This window comes from Podarcis filfolensis (assembly GCF_964270895.1).
Source record: "Podarcis filfolensis genome assembly, chromosome: 15".
Classification (NCBI taxonomy): domain Eukaryota; kingdom Metazoa; phylum Chordata; class Lepidosauria; order Squamata; family Lacertidae; genus Podarcis; species Podarcis filfolensis.
In genome coordinates, this window is record NC_139618.1 from 42126704 (window position 1) to 42143674 (window position 16971).

General features: G+C 44.8%; 1 protein-coding gene across 6 annotated transcripts in view; it reads right to left on the reverse strand.

The window, feature by feature from the left end:
• Window positions 1-3577: 3577 nt before the first annotated feature.
• Window positions 3578-16971, reverse strand: part of RHOBTB2 (Rho related BTB domain containing 2) — a 39772-nt gene continuing 26378 nt past the window's right edge. For all 6 annotated transcript variants that reach the window (XM_083588564.1, XM_083588565.1, XM_083588566.1 and 3 more), the window contains 9 exons: window positions 15800-16001; window positions 14663-14766; window positions 12902-13087; window positions 10863-11875; window positions 8989-9107; window positions 7201-7351; window positions 6036-6124; window positions 5333-5438; window positions 3578-4854 (listed from right to left, as the gene is read on the reverse strand). In XM_083588564.1, coding sequence (XP_083444690.1) covers window positions 4622-4854; window positions 5333-5438; window positions 6036-6124; window positions 7201-7351; window positions 8989-9107; window positions 10863-11875; window positions 12902-13087; window positions 14663-14766; window positions 15800-16001 — 2203 coding nt within the window. In that variant the 3' untranslated portion in view covers window positions 3578-4621. The remainder of the gene's footprint in view (window positions 4855-5332; window positions 5439-6035; window positions 6125-7200; window positions 7352-8988; window positions 9108-10862; window positions 11876-12901; window positions 13088-14662; window positions 14767-15799; window positions 16002-16971) is intronic.

Sequence of the window (16971 nt, forward strand, 5' to 3'; positions counted from 1 at the left end):
CTGCCCATCTGCTCTCTCATCCCCACCTGCTTCCAGCTGTAGAAAGTTATGAACAAGGCAGAACCCTGTATGTGTTACCATTGAAGGAAAGCTAGATACTGAGTAGCTGTAAGTCGATGTCTGTTTTTTATAGTAGGTTGAGCACTATGATACCTCATTTTTTAGTTTTCCGTTCTCTCACTTTGCCTTGATATCTTGACACACTGGAGAGCCAGTGTAATGTATTAGTGTTGTAACCTCTGCCTAACCTGCTTTTTGCAGGTTATTGTTTTGAGGTGCGTGAGTGTGCAAAATGAACTTACTTGCTCCTGGAAGTAAGGAACTAGTTATGCATTAACTCAGTTGGTCCAAAATGGCCCAGCAATGATCTGTGCCAGTTCCTGTGAAGGTATTGTGACTGGCTCCTTCTGCAGTATTGTACACTTTGAACAGTCATAGCTTCCCCAAAAGAATCCTGGACGCTATAAGGGTGCTGAGAGTTGTCAGAGCTGCAATTCTCAGTTTCCTGGGAAGAGGAATGGATTGTTGCAGCGCTCGAGGTGCTAGATCTCTTCGGCAGTATATTGTTCCAGGTTTCCAAATCTCAAAGAGGGTGTCACAGACTGGAATGGTTGGGGTACAGGAGAAAGGAATAACAGAAATGATAGAATCTGAGAACCTTCCCTGCAACAAAAGACTGAAATGTCAGCTGCTTTTTAATTTCGGGCCAGATGACAAAAGAGGCGCATGATTAAAGATTGTCCCTGTGCATTTTATAAACTACTTTGAGGTTTTATTACAAGCAGGCAGTATATAAATTTTGTGAAAAACAAAATAATGATGTGCAAAAAGTGGAATGAGACTCTTCCCTCCCCACTCCTGTATAGTAGAACTTTGATCATCAAGCAAAAATACCTTTGTACATCATGTTGATGGAATTTGCTGGCACAAGGACATGCTGCTCGCTTTGAGTATTGTTGTTTAATGCCTTTTCCAAGTGCTGTACAGACACTTAAAGACAAGGCTATCCTTGCCCTCGGGCTTTACAGTGAGATTAGACAAATTCATGGAGGAAGGTAAAAGTCACTTCCTGTCTTCAGTAGAAGTGTGGCAACAAATACCAGTTGCTGGAGACAACAGATACTGGCTGCTGCCTTTATCGTGCTCTGTGTCTGGGCTTTCCTGAAGTACAGTTGGCTCCTGGGGGGAACTTATGGGTTAAGTTAATTTCTGGCCTGATCCTGCAGTGCTACTCATACATTGTGTTCATTCTTCATGAAATCCTATGGACCTGCCTGGGCTAACCCAGTTTGAGAGGCATGCTGTAATTTATGGGAGAGGGCATGTCCCCCCGTAACTTTTGCAAGAGAGGAGACAGCATAGCTGAATTTTATACTTTCTCTACTGTCTTCTCTCTAGACCTTTTGTGGAACCACAAGTGCTGGAAACCTAAACTGTTCAGATCTATTTTTAAAAAACATTCCGATTTATTATGGAATAATAAACATGTATTTGCACACTGTTTTGAATAGTGCCTCCAGGAGTGTCTCTGGAACAGGTACATTGCTATGTGGGCTGGGTTTTTGATAAAGGTGCTGGATTAAGTGACCTTTGGAGACAGATCCCATCTTAAATGCTAAGCAATGTGCCAGTCTCTAGCTGGTCTCCTGCTTGCCCCCTGATGACAAGAAGACTTGTTGACCAACCAGAATGAGACCTTTTAACTTGCCAGTTTTGGCAAGGACAGACTGCTTGTACACTTACTTGTAATGCAGAGTCTTCCTTGAACATTGAGATACTGGAGCGAATGTTGGTGTGCACAATCAGGTCACCATTCTGTTTCAAGGGGACCAGATAACAATGTAATCACATCTTAATGGTATGGTGTATCCTTTCACCATTGAGATCATAATGAAACTTGATACAATTGTCTATATCATAATTCTTGATTCATCAAACTTTGACCCCCGGATCCATTTTTCCCCAAGGGGTAGCAATAAGTGTGAATTAGCTATAGTGCAATTCCTGAAACAGGATAAGCTTTAGTAGCTTATCTTGTTGAATGCTCTCTTGCTGCTGAGATTTCTGTGTGCAGTGCCTCCATATTTTTGGACAACTGGCTAAGGAAAAATACTCTTAAGTACTGTAGATCCTACTGCATTTAATGCCACCTGTTCTTAGGTAAGTGGGATTAGCATAGTCCCTTGGCCTGTTTGAACTACCTGACTGCAGAAGCTGATGGGAAGGAGTGAATTATGGCAAATATGCAGAAAGCGTCTATGCAGAAGTGTGCAGGAGTGCTCTGATGGTGTTTCCTGCTTGGCAGGGGGTTGGACTCGATGGCCCTTGTGGTCTCTCCCAACTCTATGATTCTATGGTTCTTTTGCACATAGCACTGTTTTGGAAAAACATGTATTAAGGGGAAGAAGGGACATCATTGCAGAAACATTTGAAAGTGTTTGGTATATAGCTACTTTGCTGAGTGTGGCTTAAGCATGCACAGACTGGAAACTAGCATCCTTCCAGCAGGTCAAGCATGTGCAAGTGGGTGACCCATCTTATCCACCCAACTTGGGTAAGGCAGAGAGACAGAGACTGGTTAAGCTTTAATGAACAGGTGAGTCCTTTGACCTGGGTTTAGCTGTTCCAAATGCAACACTATGCCATACTTACCTATGGGTTAGTGGGACAAGCAGAATATGCTTGATAAATTATGTAGCCTGTTTGGCAAAAATTACTTGAAGTTTGTATTTATTTCTAGATATGGTATATTAATGTCTTTATATTCAGGTGTTCTGTTTTTAGTGATTTTATACTTTTGATACTACAGATTGAAAAAGCCAAGTTTGATATGTGAATATATAAAATAACTTAGTGCTTTGCTTTGCCCTTTCCATTTCTTACTGTTGGAAGTCAAAAACAACTTATTTGAAGGCAGAAGCTTTTTACCTTGTTTATGAAGCTATGTAAAGTGTCCGGACTGGAGCTGTACAAAGCAATTAAACGATTTTTAAAAATGGTATACATTGTCTTGCAGTCTGTACACATATTCTCAAGGTGGGTTTCATGTACGCCTAGGCTTGGGTCTCAGGTGACACTCTGAAGGCAGCAACTAGGGGTAGTGGGGCTGAGCCAGACCTAGGTGGGAGACTGCTTGGAATAGCATGGGAGAAAAGCAGGAGTCTCAAAGATATGGTGGATCAATGATATGAAATATTTTCAAACTTCCTTTTACAATTTAAGTAAAGCTTGTCAACTGTCAGGAGTTTGTAACAGTTTTGGTAGTGAATCAGTAGAGCCCATACTATTCAGCTAGGTCTTTGTCTACTTTTGGGGGTGGGATGGGACCTTGGGGCCAAGTGTGGCTTTCCAACTGTCCCTTGGGTCTGCCCCCAGACACACACCCTCCTCGAAAGTTTTCACCCAGCTGGAATGTCCTTGAATTTTGGTCATGCCTCTTCCCTGCCTGGACGGAGGACCAGGCTACTGTACAATGATAGAATTTACATAGATCGCGCCACCCACTTTCACAACACCGGAGGCTTCCCAGAAAGGAGCATGATCCTTCACTCCAAATCAGAGATGGAGGCCACAATCATCTTTTCAAAATACCATTTATTACAACACAACCTTGCACACTAAAATCCAAGTTGGTGTATTGGTTTGCTTCATTAAAAACAGTGTCAACTGCTGGAGTTTCCAATTCTTTCAGAAGCAGCACATTCCCAAACATCATGGCCAGCACAGGCCAGGATGGAAGAGACTCCCTCGCCAACTTTCTTAACTTGCTCTCATTGGGCTAGCCAACCTGGTAACTTGTAGTGTGCCAGCAACGAGAGAAAGAAAGAAAACAGCATCTTTCCAGCCACAGCAGGCATGTTCTGTGTTCTAGGACTTTTTTCCTGTTGCAATTCAGTCTCAGTGCAGAACTGAAGCATCTGTTGGCCTATGCCTCCTCTAGCAGGGCCTGCCTCTCATGAGGAGGGTCCACAGCTCTTTGATGCTCCCAGGATCTGTGCCTTGCTGCTAGCAAACATCCTAGAGCTAGGCCCCAGGGGTGGACGTGCAACAGAAAAATGATCACCTTGCCATGAAAAGCACCCCCCAAAAATTCTGGGGCACAGCGCCTGTCTTCAGCAGCTTGAAATGACATGGTGCAGAGGGGCGGACAGTGTGAGGCACCCAATTATTTCTTTTTTGCAAAGGTGCGGGAACCCTCATTAAATCAATGAAGAACTGCTGCATTTTCCTTGTAGCAGATTTTCAAAGTAAACCTCTTGCATTCCTGTAAACATGAGGTGTGTCCTGTTAGATGAGTGAGCCCCCTTCTAAAGAAATCTGGCTCGCCTGCCATTCCACCCAGGCAACCTCCAACGGCTGTGCGCCAACACTGGCTGAGGCAAGGACTGGGACCCTATGGAGAGAGCTCTGGGTGAAGATGTAGGATGCTCCAGACCCTGAGCTCCACCTGCACAGGTTCTTGCTAACCTCCCAGGGACATTCATGCTTGTTTTCTCCACTGAGGGTTTTAGCTGGTGGTGTCCTCTCTAAGCCTGTCAAGCCAGATGTTGGTCAGGGTGGCAGGCTCCCTTCTCTCAAGAGAGACAGAGGAGTGTGTGTGTGTGTAGGGGCAGTGCATCTCTCAGACCACAGCAGAAGAAGAGGAGGAAGATGAAGATGAAGCTGTGGCTGCTGATGAGGAAGGTGACTGGGCAGGAGAGGAGGCATTCCAGAAGAGCCACCTCCTCTTAGGCTGCCGTTTCTGATGGAGGTAGTCTTCCTTCTCACGCTCCTTCCTGGCCCTCTGATAGTGGTCCTCCTCCTTCAGGTACCAAACTGGGGGCCACCGATGCTTCTCAAAATAGTCCTGGTTCTCTGCAATGGGAGGAAGGAAAGAACTTTAAAAGCCTGCTATTACAGTTAAAAAAGAAAAGTCAGAATTGCAAACATGCAGCTGAAGTTTGTGGGAAAAGCAATCTGTGGAGACGTGGATGGTTTGCAAAGCTCTGAACTGTCAATGTGCAATTTATTTGCAGCAAAACTAGATGGCATCAGCCATTGACCTGAAAGGGTTAGAACAACTTTCAGTGGAAGAGAGGCGCAGACAGGAGCCAACCCTGAGGATCAGCAACTGCAGTGAGGAATCCTACTAGAAGGAATGGGATGGGAACAGGCCTCATGTGTTCTAAACCATTTTTAAGGGTTTTGCTGAGATTACAAGGGTTACAAATTGGCTCTAAGATGAAACTGATACTCTTGTGCATGTTTAAGAAACGGCTATAAAAATCTTATTTGTTGCTTTTCTTCATGGACACCTAAAGCAATGCACAACTCATAATTCTTCCATGCTGACCTGCTGACATTGCTTTCATCTCTCGAGGAAATTTGCGGCAGATGTTGTTGTAGTTGGTGCAGATATGATGGAGGCACCAGTCGGCTAGCTGGTAGGCACCATGGAACTGTGGGAGGGGGGAAATAAGATATGGACATGAGTCACAGCACAACACCACACGGTAATTTAGCCAGTACTGCTAAGGAAATGATCGGGGCTACCAAGAGCGCAATTCTGTACAGAATGGGTAGGGAACCTTCAGCATATGGGCCAATCTTGGCCCACCAGAGGGTCCAGCTTGACCCACAAGGACATTTCCCCCAAAACACACCTACCACTGGTAACGTCCGCAGAAGGGCAGGATTTAATCTTGCATTGGCAGTGGAATTTAATCCCTCCTCATCAGTTGATCTCACTTCTTTCCTTGGTGGGAGGTGGGTGCGTGGGGGGACTCCCACACCTGCCACTGCTGCTCCTACCCTCTTGCTTAAAGCTGAGCTGCTGCAAAGAGCAAACACTCTTTGAAGCAGGGGGGTGGGGGACCCTGCCCACCTGTCAGTCATGCGATGTGTAACTGACAGGTGAGTCCCTGGTAGCAACCTGCCAGATTTGGCCCCTTGAGCCAAATGCTGTACAAGTTGACTGGGAAGCAAGTCTCAGAGTTCAATGTGACTGACCTCAAGGGATCACTACGGATTCACTATGACCACGCCGTTTATTATACCTGAGCCAGCTCCAGGAACACAAGGACATCACCATCAATATCCACTAACATCTGAGTTGCTTCCATCAGACCAGACACCGTGAACTGTTCTGTAAAAACACATACATACAATAAGGTCAGAGTGCATCAATGTGACCTCCTGACTAATAGGGCAGAATAGGTAAAGACCAATCTTTTTCTTTCAGTTTTTAAGCAAGGAAGAAACTGGATTCTAAGTTTTCTAACACAGCTGTGGGCTTATTGCTGTGGAGTTTGTTTGTTTGTTTTTAAATTACCCAGTTTGAAAAGAAATCCATATTCACTTTGTATTTGTTGAGACAAAACTGAATCCTGTTCTAACAAGCACATGGGCCTGCTTTTCTACATGAAATTTTTCTGCATAAAATAAAATAGGCAACTCCAGAGGAAAGCAATCTTCTGGACAGTAGTGAATTGCTTATGTATTTGGTGCCACAGTATGTCAATAAATGCTAAGTGGGTTTGGACTCACTCTTGACACGCTCCACAACAACATCATCAGAGCTCAGCATCTGCAGCCCCCCACTCCACGGAATAAGACACAGACCCCTTCAGGGTCAGGGAGGGCCTGCCATTTTTCTTAATGTTTTTGTTTTTGTTTTAAACCTTGCAAGTAAAAATCGAGCTTCTCAATCAAGGGGAGAGGTTCTAGGTCAGCCCACTCTACTTTTGTTTAAAAAGGAAACTTTTTAAACTTTGGAGCATTCACAAATGTGATGCGCCACCTCCTCTCTCAAGCAGAACAGTTCGTTCTGCCAGCTCAGCCTCTCCTCATTCTGGGGCCTGAGAGAGGACAGAAGAGGGGCACAGTCTGCCACCTGCCGGCCAAACCAAGACAAGCAATGGGTCAGCCAGAAAGTCACACCCTTGTTGTCTATCTCCAAGTAAGCCTGCTTTGAACACTGAAAACTATATGGCTTGCCTCAAACCCTAGAATCCCATCAGTGCCTTCAGGGAAGGTTCTCCATATCATACAATGATACCTAACAACATCACCCCTTCCTAAGCTAACGTCACTCCAAAAGGTGAGGAGAGGGATCAAAGCACAGTACTTTCACGCTGTTAAGCACAAGCTCCCTCATTGCCCCATATTGTGCCTGATCACAGCGATGAAGTCAGAACTGTGCCTGCAGCTCTAGAGTATTACCTGTCAGTGCAACTAGGTGTGGCAGACACAGGCGGTTGGCAAGGATGATAAGCTTCATGTAATCAAGGTCTGATGTGGAACAAAACTGCCCCGTGTACAGGTACTCCAGCACTGCCCTCATGCAACTCTTGCTGGTGTAAGGTAAAACCACCTGTAAGAGCAAGGACATGCACACAAGAGGGGTTAAATTCACAAAATACTGAGATACAGAAAAACTGCATACTTGTGCTCATCCTTTGTCATATAACAACTCTTCACTTCTATTTACCCTTTTATTTAACCCATGTGATATTGCTTGAGCCCTATAAAAGCTTGCCCTGAGAATAGGCTACTGGGTTTCCCCCCTACTCACTGGAATGGATTGTTGTTGCTTTCACAATAGAGATAGGGAACCTGCAGCTTTCCAGGTGCCCCTGGACTACAACTCCCATCATACCAGCCCACTGGCAATGCTGACTGCAGCTGATAGAATTTTGAGTCCACAACATCTAGAGAGCTACAGATTCCTCATCTCTTCTCTGCAGGATCTTCTTATACTTTTAGGCCAGAATGGAGCCTGTCCAGAAGACACTCACATCACTCTGAAAGCAGCTACAGTCAGTTCCTACCATATCTTTTGCTTGGGCCCCAAGAGGGACAAGACATTGAAACTGCAGAGATTGTGATCATTTTACTTCCTCAATAATATACAGCAGGGCACCAGGAAGTTGCATATTTTTCACACACATCAGCATACCTAGTAAGGTACTAGCTCCCTCTCTGCATCTGGTTTACAACGTTCACATCCTGGTGAAAAAGATACATGGGCACCACCATTCCCAGGTTACAAAATTTATGTATTCTTGTAAATGGGTGTGAATTTGCCATATGAAAATGCAATAGGCAAATCAGGGTCCTAAAAGTCCCTTTGTATGTTGTTCCAAGGTTGACATAAAATAGGTAGTCTTGCACAGATTGGGTCTTTTGTCTGTCGTTTGCAAGGGTTTCAGAAGGGAAAGGACCTTTCCAAAGTGCTGACCACAGTGCTGGCCAAGGACATTTTCTTTCTGAAGTTGGAAAATTCAAGCAGTATTTCTCCTCCTCACTCATTAAAATGAGACATAATCTGCACAGCTTCCATTTATTTCCATGGAGCTTGTATAAAAGGACTTCTTGGTGGGTCCTGGCTGGCTCCCACTCTGCCACCTTTACTGGCACCTAAAATCTATTACTTGAAATGGCAACCTCATCATAGGGTTGGCTTTCAATACAATGCCCTCCTGCTTGAAGCGTGCTCAAATTGTGGGAGAAAAGGTAGGAGGCCCTCAGTAAAAACTATAAGTCTTTATTCCTTTTAGCCAAACTTTGTCCCCAAAGCTTTCTAAAAACCACAAAAGGTCAGGGAGCTGGATACCCTATAATCTGAGCTCTGCCCCCAGTCCATCCCTTATTACTGTATAAAACATATAGGATCTTCCCCTCCAAGCCCCACATAATGGCACTTGCCCTAAAACCCTTCCCTACCATCTCCCCTTTTCTTCTCTTGAGCCTGGATGCTGAGAGTACTGTGTAAAAAGCAAAAATCAGGCACTCTACTCCCTCCCAAACCCCAGGGATCTTAGCTCAGCAGCTGAAAGAAATGAAAACATTTGTTCATCAAAAGATCTGCTCAGGTGTAGTGTGGACAAAAAACTGAAGTTGCACACAGTATGAAATGGAGTCCAAGTATTAGTTGGAGCTATGTCCAAGTTTAAAAACTAGAGAGATGATAATTCAGTCTGGAGCTTTTCATGCTCACGGTGGCCTCACCTCTTGGGTTGAGCTCTCCACAAACGGACCCCCAAACATAGCAGCCATCCAGTCACAACTGGAAATTAGCAAGGGCTTGTGGGCACTGATAGCACCATCATCCAGCATAAAGGTGACATCTGCAAACAAGTAAAGAAATATAAGCAAATGTTTTTATGTTTGTGGACTGTGCTTTACCACCACATAGTAACAGGGAGTTGTAGCCAACTTGAGTTTGGCCCAACCTAAGCTAGTCATGGCCATTAACATCAATGGATCTATTCTGAATAGGACTAGCACCGTATACAACTCAGAGAAAACTAATGAGATGCTAAGGGCTAGAAGATGTCACTTCCACAAGAACGTATCTCCCCCCCCAAAAAAATACTGAAGGAATAAAGTCACCTACAGCAATTTCCCCCATCTACAAAGTAATTGTGCAGATTAGCTTTGAGCTGTGAGTTTTGGGTTTCTATATCTATTTGATATTTTTCTGGGAGCTATTATTTGGGGCTACAATTACTAACATTCAATGAAATTTCCATATCATGCCCTAATTTAGCTATGCAGCAAAGCTCATCTACAACCTCAGTGACTAGGAAGTTGTGCCAAAGCTAGCCAAAACCAATAGCACAATCCTAAACACATTTACTAGGAAGTTATCACATGAAACCATAATGAGATATTTGAGTAAACATGTTGAGAATTGCTCTGTAAATATGATGCAAAGGCTTCTAAGGATTAAAAAGGCAATTCAGGCATCCCACAAACAGAAACTGGGTGAGACATAGGATAATGATGATATTTCACATAATCCAGAAATGGCCAGGACAGGAGAGAATGAATTCTCCTGGCCTTTGTGTTTATTCTACAGCAGAGGTGAGGAACCTGTGGCCCTCCAGATGTTGATGAACTACAGCTCCCATAATCCCTTATTAATGGTCATGCTGGTGAGAGTTGGAGCTCAACAACATCTGGAGGACTATTGGTCCCCCACCCCTGATCTACAGGATTAATCAGAAGGGAAATTTCATTGAATGTTAGTGATTGTAGCCCCAAATAATAGCATCAGTAACAACCAGCAGGCCTTCATAGCAAAATAACTATATGGATGACAGGGGAATAGCAGGAAACTGGACAATGCAACAGAATTTTCTGCACTATGACTGGCAAGCAACAATACAATTAAATTGGCTCCTGCACAGGAAACAGCAAGAAGCCCTGAGTAATGGAACAGACAACCATCTGGTGGCAAAAGCAGCCTTCGTATTTATTCAGAAGAGCTATATGAGGGCCAGCTCATATATTCAGCAGAACCAAGGGCCAAAGCTTGTTCTAGACATTACCACTTTAAAGTGTGTGTGTATCTGCTCTCCAGTCTAAAAATAAAAAAGAGCTCGTGTTTATTCAAAACAGAGAAGAAAGACCTAATAACCATTTAATAATAATTTTAATAATACTAATAATGATTTAATTATTTATATTGGGTTTCCCCTAGTCATTTTCCCAACTTTTTTTCCTATTAAGTAGGATTCATTTAGATGGGTGAGCTTAGAAAAAGCTAATGCTATTAAAAAAACGAACCATCTTCTTTCTGACATACTATTTACCACATGCAAGGAGTTTGATTACATGGCAGAACACTAAAAAAATCCCCAACTTGGACATTCAGAAACATTTGAAGTAGTGCAATCAAAAATTCTACTAATTCATTCTTCCTAACAAAGGTGGCTCCTAAAGGGCTTCCAATGCAACACTTAAGCCAGGGTGAGAACAATGTCCTGTCCCACCCTGTTACTTTAGCTCATTAACCAAATTCATCTGAGCCCCCCGCATCCTGGAAATCAAACGACATTGGTCCCAATAGCCATGTCCCACAGTGCTCTAGAGCGTACCGGAAAAAGTCCCCTTGGCCAGACACTCCTTAACCCGGTTGGTTCTCCTGACGTGGAAGGCTTTGGTGATCTCCTGGTTCATGAATGCCTCATTGTTCAGGATGTTGGCCACCATCATCCTGAGGTCAAAGACTTCTAGCAGCTCAGCAATGTGGGCAATATGCATCAGGTCCCTCTCGTTCTCGTCCAGCTCTCCTGTGTACAGATATTTGAGCACAGCCCTGAAGGGCCCCAGTTGAATGGAAGGGTCCATCTTCACCACCACCATAAGTCGGGGCTTGTATGTCATGGGGTCATCCGCCATCTCCTCCTGGATGCTGACAAAGGCACGGCTCCAAGAGGAGAGGATCCGCCCCCGTTTTAGCCCTCGTTCCCCATAGTTCTTGCCCCGCAATATCCCATCGCTGGTGGAGGCTCTAAGGCACGGTTTTTGCTGGCCAGAGCCAGCTTCCTCAGCACTCTCACAGATATCAAAACTAGCAGCTCTCAGGAGGAATTCCCGGCCATGGTGATGCCTCTCCTCCTGATGGAGGGTCCGCTCAGCAACACCAGCCCCGGTGCCGCTTCCTGTCATCCCCTGCTGGCTCTCCTCACTCAGGTCCATCAAGAACAAGTCGTAGAACTTAGAGGAGGAGGTGGAGAGGTAGATCTTATGCGCGTAGATTTTGATTCTCTCTTGCAACACCAGGATGACATCCGCACACAAGGGGTCCTCCAGCAGGTTGGCTGGACGCTCCTCATTGTTGGAAGGAGGGTCAGGAACAATGATGATGGGTGGGGGTGGCTTGGGGGGCAAGAAAGGGGCCTGGAGCAACGGCCTCTGGACATTACGCAGGTGAGACTTCCAGAACTGGAGATGCCGGCGGGAGATGAGGGCAGCTCGAATGGCATTGTCGAAGACATCCTTAATGCCAAATTGGGCTACTACGCTGGTCTCATAATAAGGGATCCCCAGCTCTTTGGCCACCTCTCGCCCCTTCTCTGGGGGGAGAATTTCATTTGGTTTGATCGGTCTGGAGAGAGAGAGGAAAAAACCGGGAAGGGGAAAACTAGTTTTACATCTGCTCAGCAATCCAAGGCAAATGACAGAGGTAAGTCAGCCTAAGGTAGAAAAGTGGCAATTCACAAGGAGAAAACTATCAGGTGTGGATCCTCATTATTTGGCTGTACCTGCCTTTGCCCCCCCTACTGCCTTTCCTCTCTTATTTTTGCAGTTTGTTTTCTACTCTCCATACGCTCAGAATGTGTCCCATGGCCCTAGCCAAGGGAGCTTTCTGCCTGGTACCAGAGCTAAATTGGAAGCATGAGAAGTATTATTAAAAAACAACAACCCAGGTGTGGGGCCATCCAGGGAACAGTCTGCACTAGTTGCCCAATTGTCCCTGCCCACAATGTAGATGGAGCAGGAACCTGCAGAAACTGAAGACTTGTACACTAGAAGGTTCGACACACACTAAATCCCTGCACATACTGCCTTTCTCCTTCAACCAAGGACTATTATTCAGTTTGCTTGTTCTGCTTAACTACAGTGGTCACTGGTGTCCATTGGGACTGTTAGGGCAGAATACAGGGAGGCCAATGACAGATGGAACCAATTCTAGTTTTGTGCCCACCCTCTTCCCTGCTGTGCTCTACAAGTGCAACAAGAAGACTGAGGAGGAGGAACTGACAAGCAGCGTCACCCCCTAGACTAAGTAAGAAGGCAGCCTGGCTGGCTGAGGTTGGTGGGGCAGGATCCCATTTGCCCTAAAGGACCAGCTTCCATGGCCTCACCATTCTGACAATGATGCCACAAGTCAAATCTAAATCTAGCATCCTCACCTTTGTCTTCCATGTTACTGAGCCAGGGAGCAAGTAACAGTGTAGCACTGGAGGACAGACCTGACACTGTGCCATAGGCAAGTGCATGAGTCTTTGTGCTCTAGCCCGGGAATGTCACAAACTCCCTGTCCTGTCGTCTATGAAACGTGACACCTGTGATGCCCAACCACAGTTTAGCTTCCCCAACCCACCAAAGCCGTCCTTGGGTTATTTCCTACCTGGCTAAAGGTCGCCTAGCTCGATTTACTGCTTCCAGGTCAGCATAGCGAAGGTCAAGCTGGCAGCCTACAAGGATGACAGGAGCTCGGGGGCAGAAGTGCTTGATCTCTGGGTACCACATGGTCTTCACATGGTGTAAGGAGTTGGGATTAGCAATGGAGAAGCATAATACTACAACGTCAGATCTGTGGACAGAGAGGAGGCAAGAGTTAGGTATCACTTTGGTCTCTGCAAGCCCTCTCTTTACATTAGTCAGCACCTCTTGGTGCAAGCATGCACCCTGCAGGATGACACCCAGTCCCTCCAGGTGCAATGCACACACCAATTTTCCCCAAGGTTTTGGTGCAAATCCACTGCTGTCCTTGCAAGTGTTTGTCCGTGTGTGTGTGTGTGTGTGTGTGTGTGTGTGTGTGTGTATTGCGTGTGTGTTTGTAATGGGTCTATGTGTACCCTGTGCTCATTGTTACCACTACCACCATAGTGGTACATTGCCCCCCCCCATGGAGAATTCTATTTGTTCTCATAGGAGTGTGTGGCAAGCATTAATTTAAGTATCAGCAAATTAAGGGAGGAACCTGGGGAGAACATTGGGGCAAAGGCTAAAGCTGCTTCCTGTCCCAACAGCCCCCCATGTTTATGGAAAGGGGTTGTCTCAGATAAAAGAGCATTTACTCTGTCCCAGATAACTTGGTTGGAGTCACTGAAAAATGTGCCTGGTCCTATTTGCATAGCCCCCACCCCTTCATCTGCACATGTCCACTTGGGTTTCATTTCTTGGTTAAATGCTCCATGATAGCAAAACCCTAAGAGTGGGCTTTTATGTATATTTTAGGCTCAGTAACCACCCATCTTCCACTTGTTCCATCTGAGATGCCTGCTACTACATATCAACGCATAGTGTGTATTTTGAAGAAGGGCTAGTATATTCCTAGGACATTCCACTCCCCACCAGTGGAGTATAATATGAAATCACCTGTTATATCAATCTAGCCTCATATTAAGATCTTCCTCCAACACCTTGTTCCAGGTCCCCTAACTGCCTGGAATCCAGGGTGTGGTTTCTTGAGACAGGGCCTTTTTAAAATTTGCACCAAATCCATGGGAACTCTTTTCCTAGGGAGGTTCAGTCTGCTCTGTCATTTCTAACTTGCAACACTTTGCAAAGGCAACTTGACATTTGCTCTGAAGGCCTTTGTGTGATTATAATTCTTTAATCTCTAAGTAGAGTTGAGACTATTACCTTGGCTGAGCTCTCTACTGCTTAGCATTGGTGTTCCTGTTGATGGATTAGGTTTGAGTTTCACTTGTTTAGACTATTGTTTTAATTTTGTGTAATGGATTTCAAGCATCTTGTTGCTCACTTTACATATCCATCAGGTCAGAGATCAGGCCTGGCTTCCCCTTTTGTTTCTCTTCCACATTACATATCCCATCTCCACCCTGAAGGATTCTGTCAGTGATTGCCAGGTCTTTAAAGCATAAGTGAGGGGTGGGAGCAGGTTTTGTCTCACCACAAGAAGCACAAAGCTTTTCTCACAGCAATGAAAGACAACCGTATGGGAAAAGGTATAGGGGGTCCCATGAAGGACACCCCTCCAGGAGAGGCAAAACTGGCTCCTTTGCAGGACACAACCATCCTGCAAGATAGACCAGACTGAGAAATGTTTGCTTGCACTTGACCACCCAGTGAGCTTCTAAGCCAAGACTGAATGTCTGCTCCATGTTCATCATTAGCACTGCACCAGATAATCAATATTGACCTTCCATAAGCAAAGCGTCTGTCCTTGTGATGGTCTCCAAAGGTATCCCAAAGCCTCAAGGACACACTAACATCATCTACCACATCTCGAGAGCGCTCCAATACCTGAGAGAAGGCAAAAAGATTACATACTTCAAATGAATAGAAAGGACTAGGAGGACTGCAATGCCCAGTAGCTTTTCAGTCTGATAATCAGTGATGCAGGATTTCAGGAAAGGGCTGAATATTTTTTTCTCCACATTTCACCCCCCTCCCCAGAAATCTTTTCAGTTATTTAATTTGATTGGGAGCACAATCTCAAAAGCTTCCCCCACTCCACCCATCAGAAGTATCTGAATGGAAGATTTGATTAGGGCAAAATAAATTTAATATACCTAATTTAGGCTGCAATACTACATTCACTTACCTGGGAGTAAGCTTACTAAAAGCAATGAGACTTACTTCTAAGTAGGCTTGCACTCTCACAGTATGGACACAACTATTCAATCACATGCCCTTCCCTTACATTGTTTAAATTTCAGACGGGAAAAAATGAAGGCTTACTAATTTTAGCATGTCAAAAATGAGATATCCATTTCTGTTTATATATATATATATATATATATATATATATATATATATATATATACACACACACACACACACACACACACGCTCTGTATGGACAGAAATGGGGGGGGGACTCAACTTTGAAGCTGCCCAATTTGATTAGCACTGTATTAATTACTTGAGTCAATTCATTTTATTATTATTGTTATTATTTTCAAAATGGAAACTTCCTCACAGAAAAACAGAGCAGGGAAAAATGTTTTGCCCAGAATTACTGTTGATCACTGGAGGGAATCTGGAACCCAGGATTAACCAGATTAAAGTGAGGAGGTGGGAAAGGGTCGTGGCTCAACGGTAGAACATCTGCTTTGCATGCAGAAAATTCAATGTTCCATCCCTGGCATCTCTAGGGGGGTTGGGAGAAACCCTGGAGAGCCACGGCCAGTCACTGTAGACAATACTGGGCTAGGGGGATTGTTGGTCTGACTCAGGATAAAGCAGTTACTTGTGTCACTTATAAGCCCAGGTACTGATTTTCCACCAGTGAGATTTCCCAGGTGATTTATCCATTGACAAAGATACCACTCACCTCCTGGCAAACACGATACTGGTCAATGGCCCAGACTGTGGGCACATGGGTGGCAAGAAGCTGGTACTGAGTCAGTGTGGCATTACAAGCACGGGCACAAATGAGCCTGGTCTTGCCCACTGCGTTGTCCCCAACCACAACACACTTGATAGTTTCTACGTTTGGCCTTTCATAATCCATGTCAGAATCCATTAACTGGGACCTGTAGCAAGAAACACAGAAAAAACAGAACCAGACAAACAGTTTATTGAGCATTCATCTTGATTTGTTTGCACAGTCTAGGACGAGGTGGTACAACTTTGCAAATGGGGTATTACATCAAGCAATAGTTTTCCCACACTTTCTGGTGCATTTCCCTCTTACTTTCCTTATTGCACGATTTCTAATTCTGAAGAAAGCAAATTGGTTATGCCAGAGAAAATTGCAGGATTGGAAGTTCCTACCCCCAAAATAGCAACAGTCTGGAATTACCCCCAGACTCTGAAATACGGTACATGGTTTGGGTTCTTTCTCCGGCCAGCTGTCCATGAGTTTAAAGTAAGGTAGGAAACTCTCCCAGGAATGCCATGTTACTGACTGTTACAGCACCCTACAACAAAGACTACCCAGCAGTAGCACTCTTACCAACTCACTGTTTCACAATGGGTTGCAGGGCTGTGCTTCGTTCTGTCCTCCCTTGCTCTGTACCAATTCATAAACAGAATAATTCCACACTGAGAAAACAGTGCAGCAAGAGCAGATTCCACAAATGGATGTAAAGTCCAAAACAAACAGCACCCTGGGAGGGAGGCAGCCTTCTGGATCAGGCCATCCAGTCTATCCTGTTCTCACAGTGGCCCACCAATATGTCTCGGGAAACCCTCAAGCAGGGTCTGGGCACAAGAGGCCTCTCCCCTTCTGGACTTCCTAGCAACTGGCATTCGGAAACATCACTGCCTCTGACTGCGTCATGTCTAGGAGCCATCGATAGCCTTATCCTCCAATCTTGCCATGGGCAAAATTTACTAAAGCAGAAACTGGAGTTCAGAGCAAAATAAAAATTTTAGTTTTTTTTATGTCGTCCAACCAACCAACACAAAACAAAAGCTTATAAATATGAAGTAACACAAGGAAACAATGAAAGAAATTAACTCAAACAAGTACAGTGGTACCTCGCAAGACGAATGCCTCGT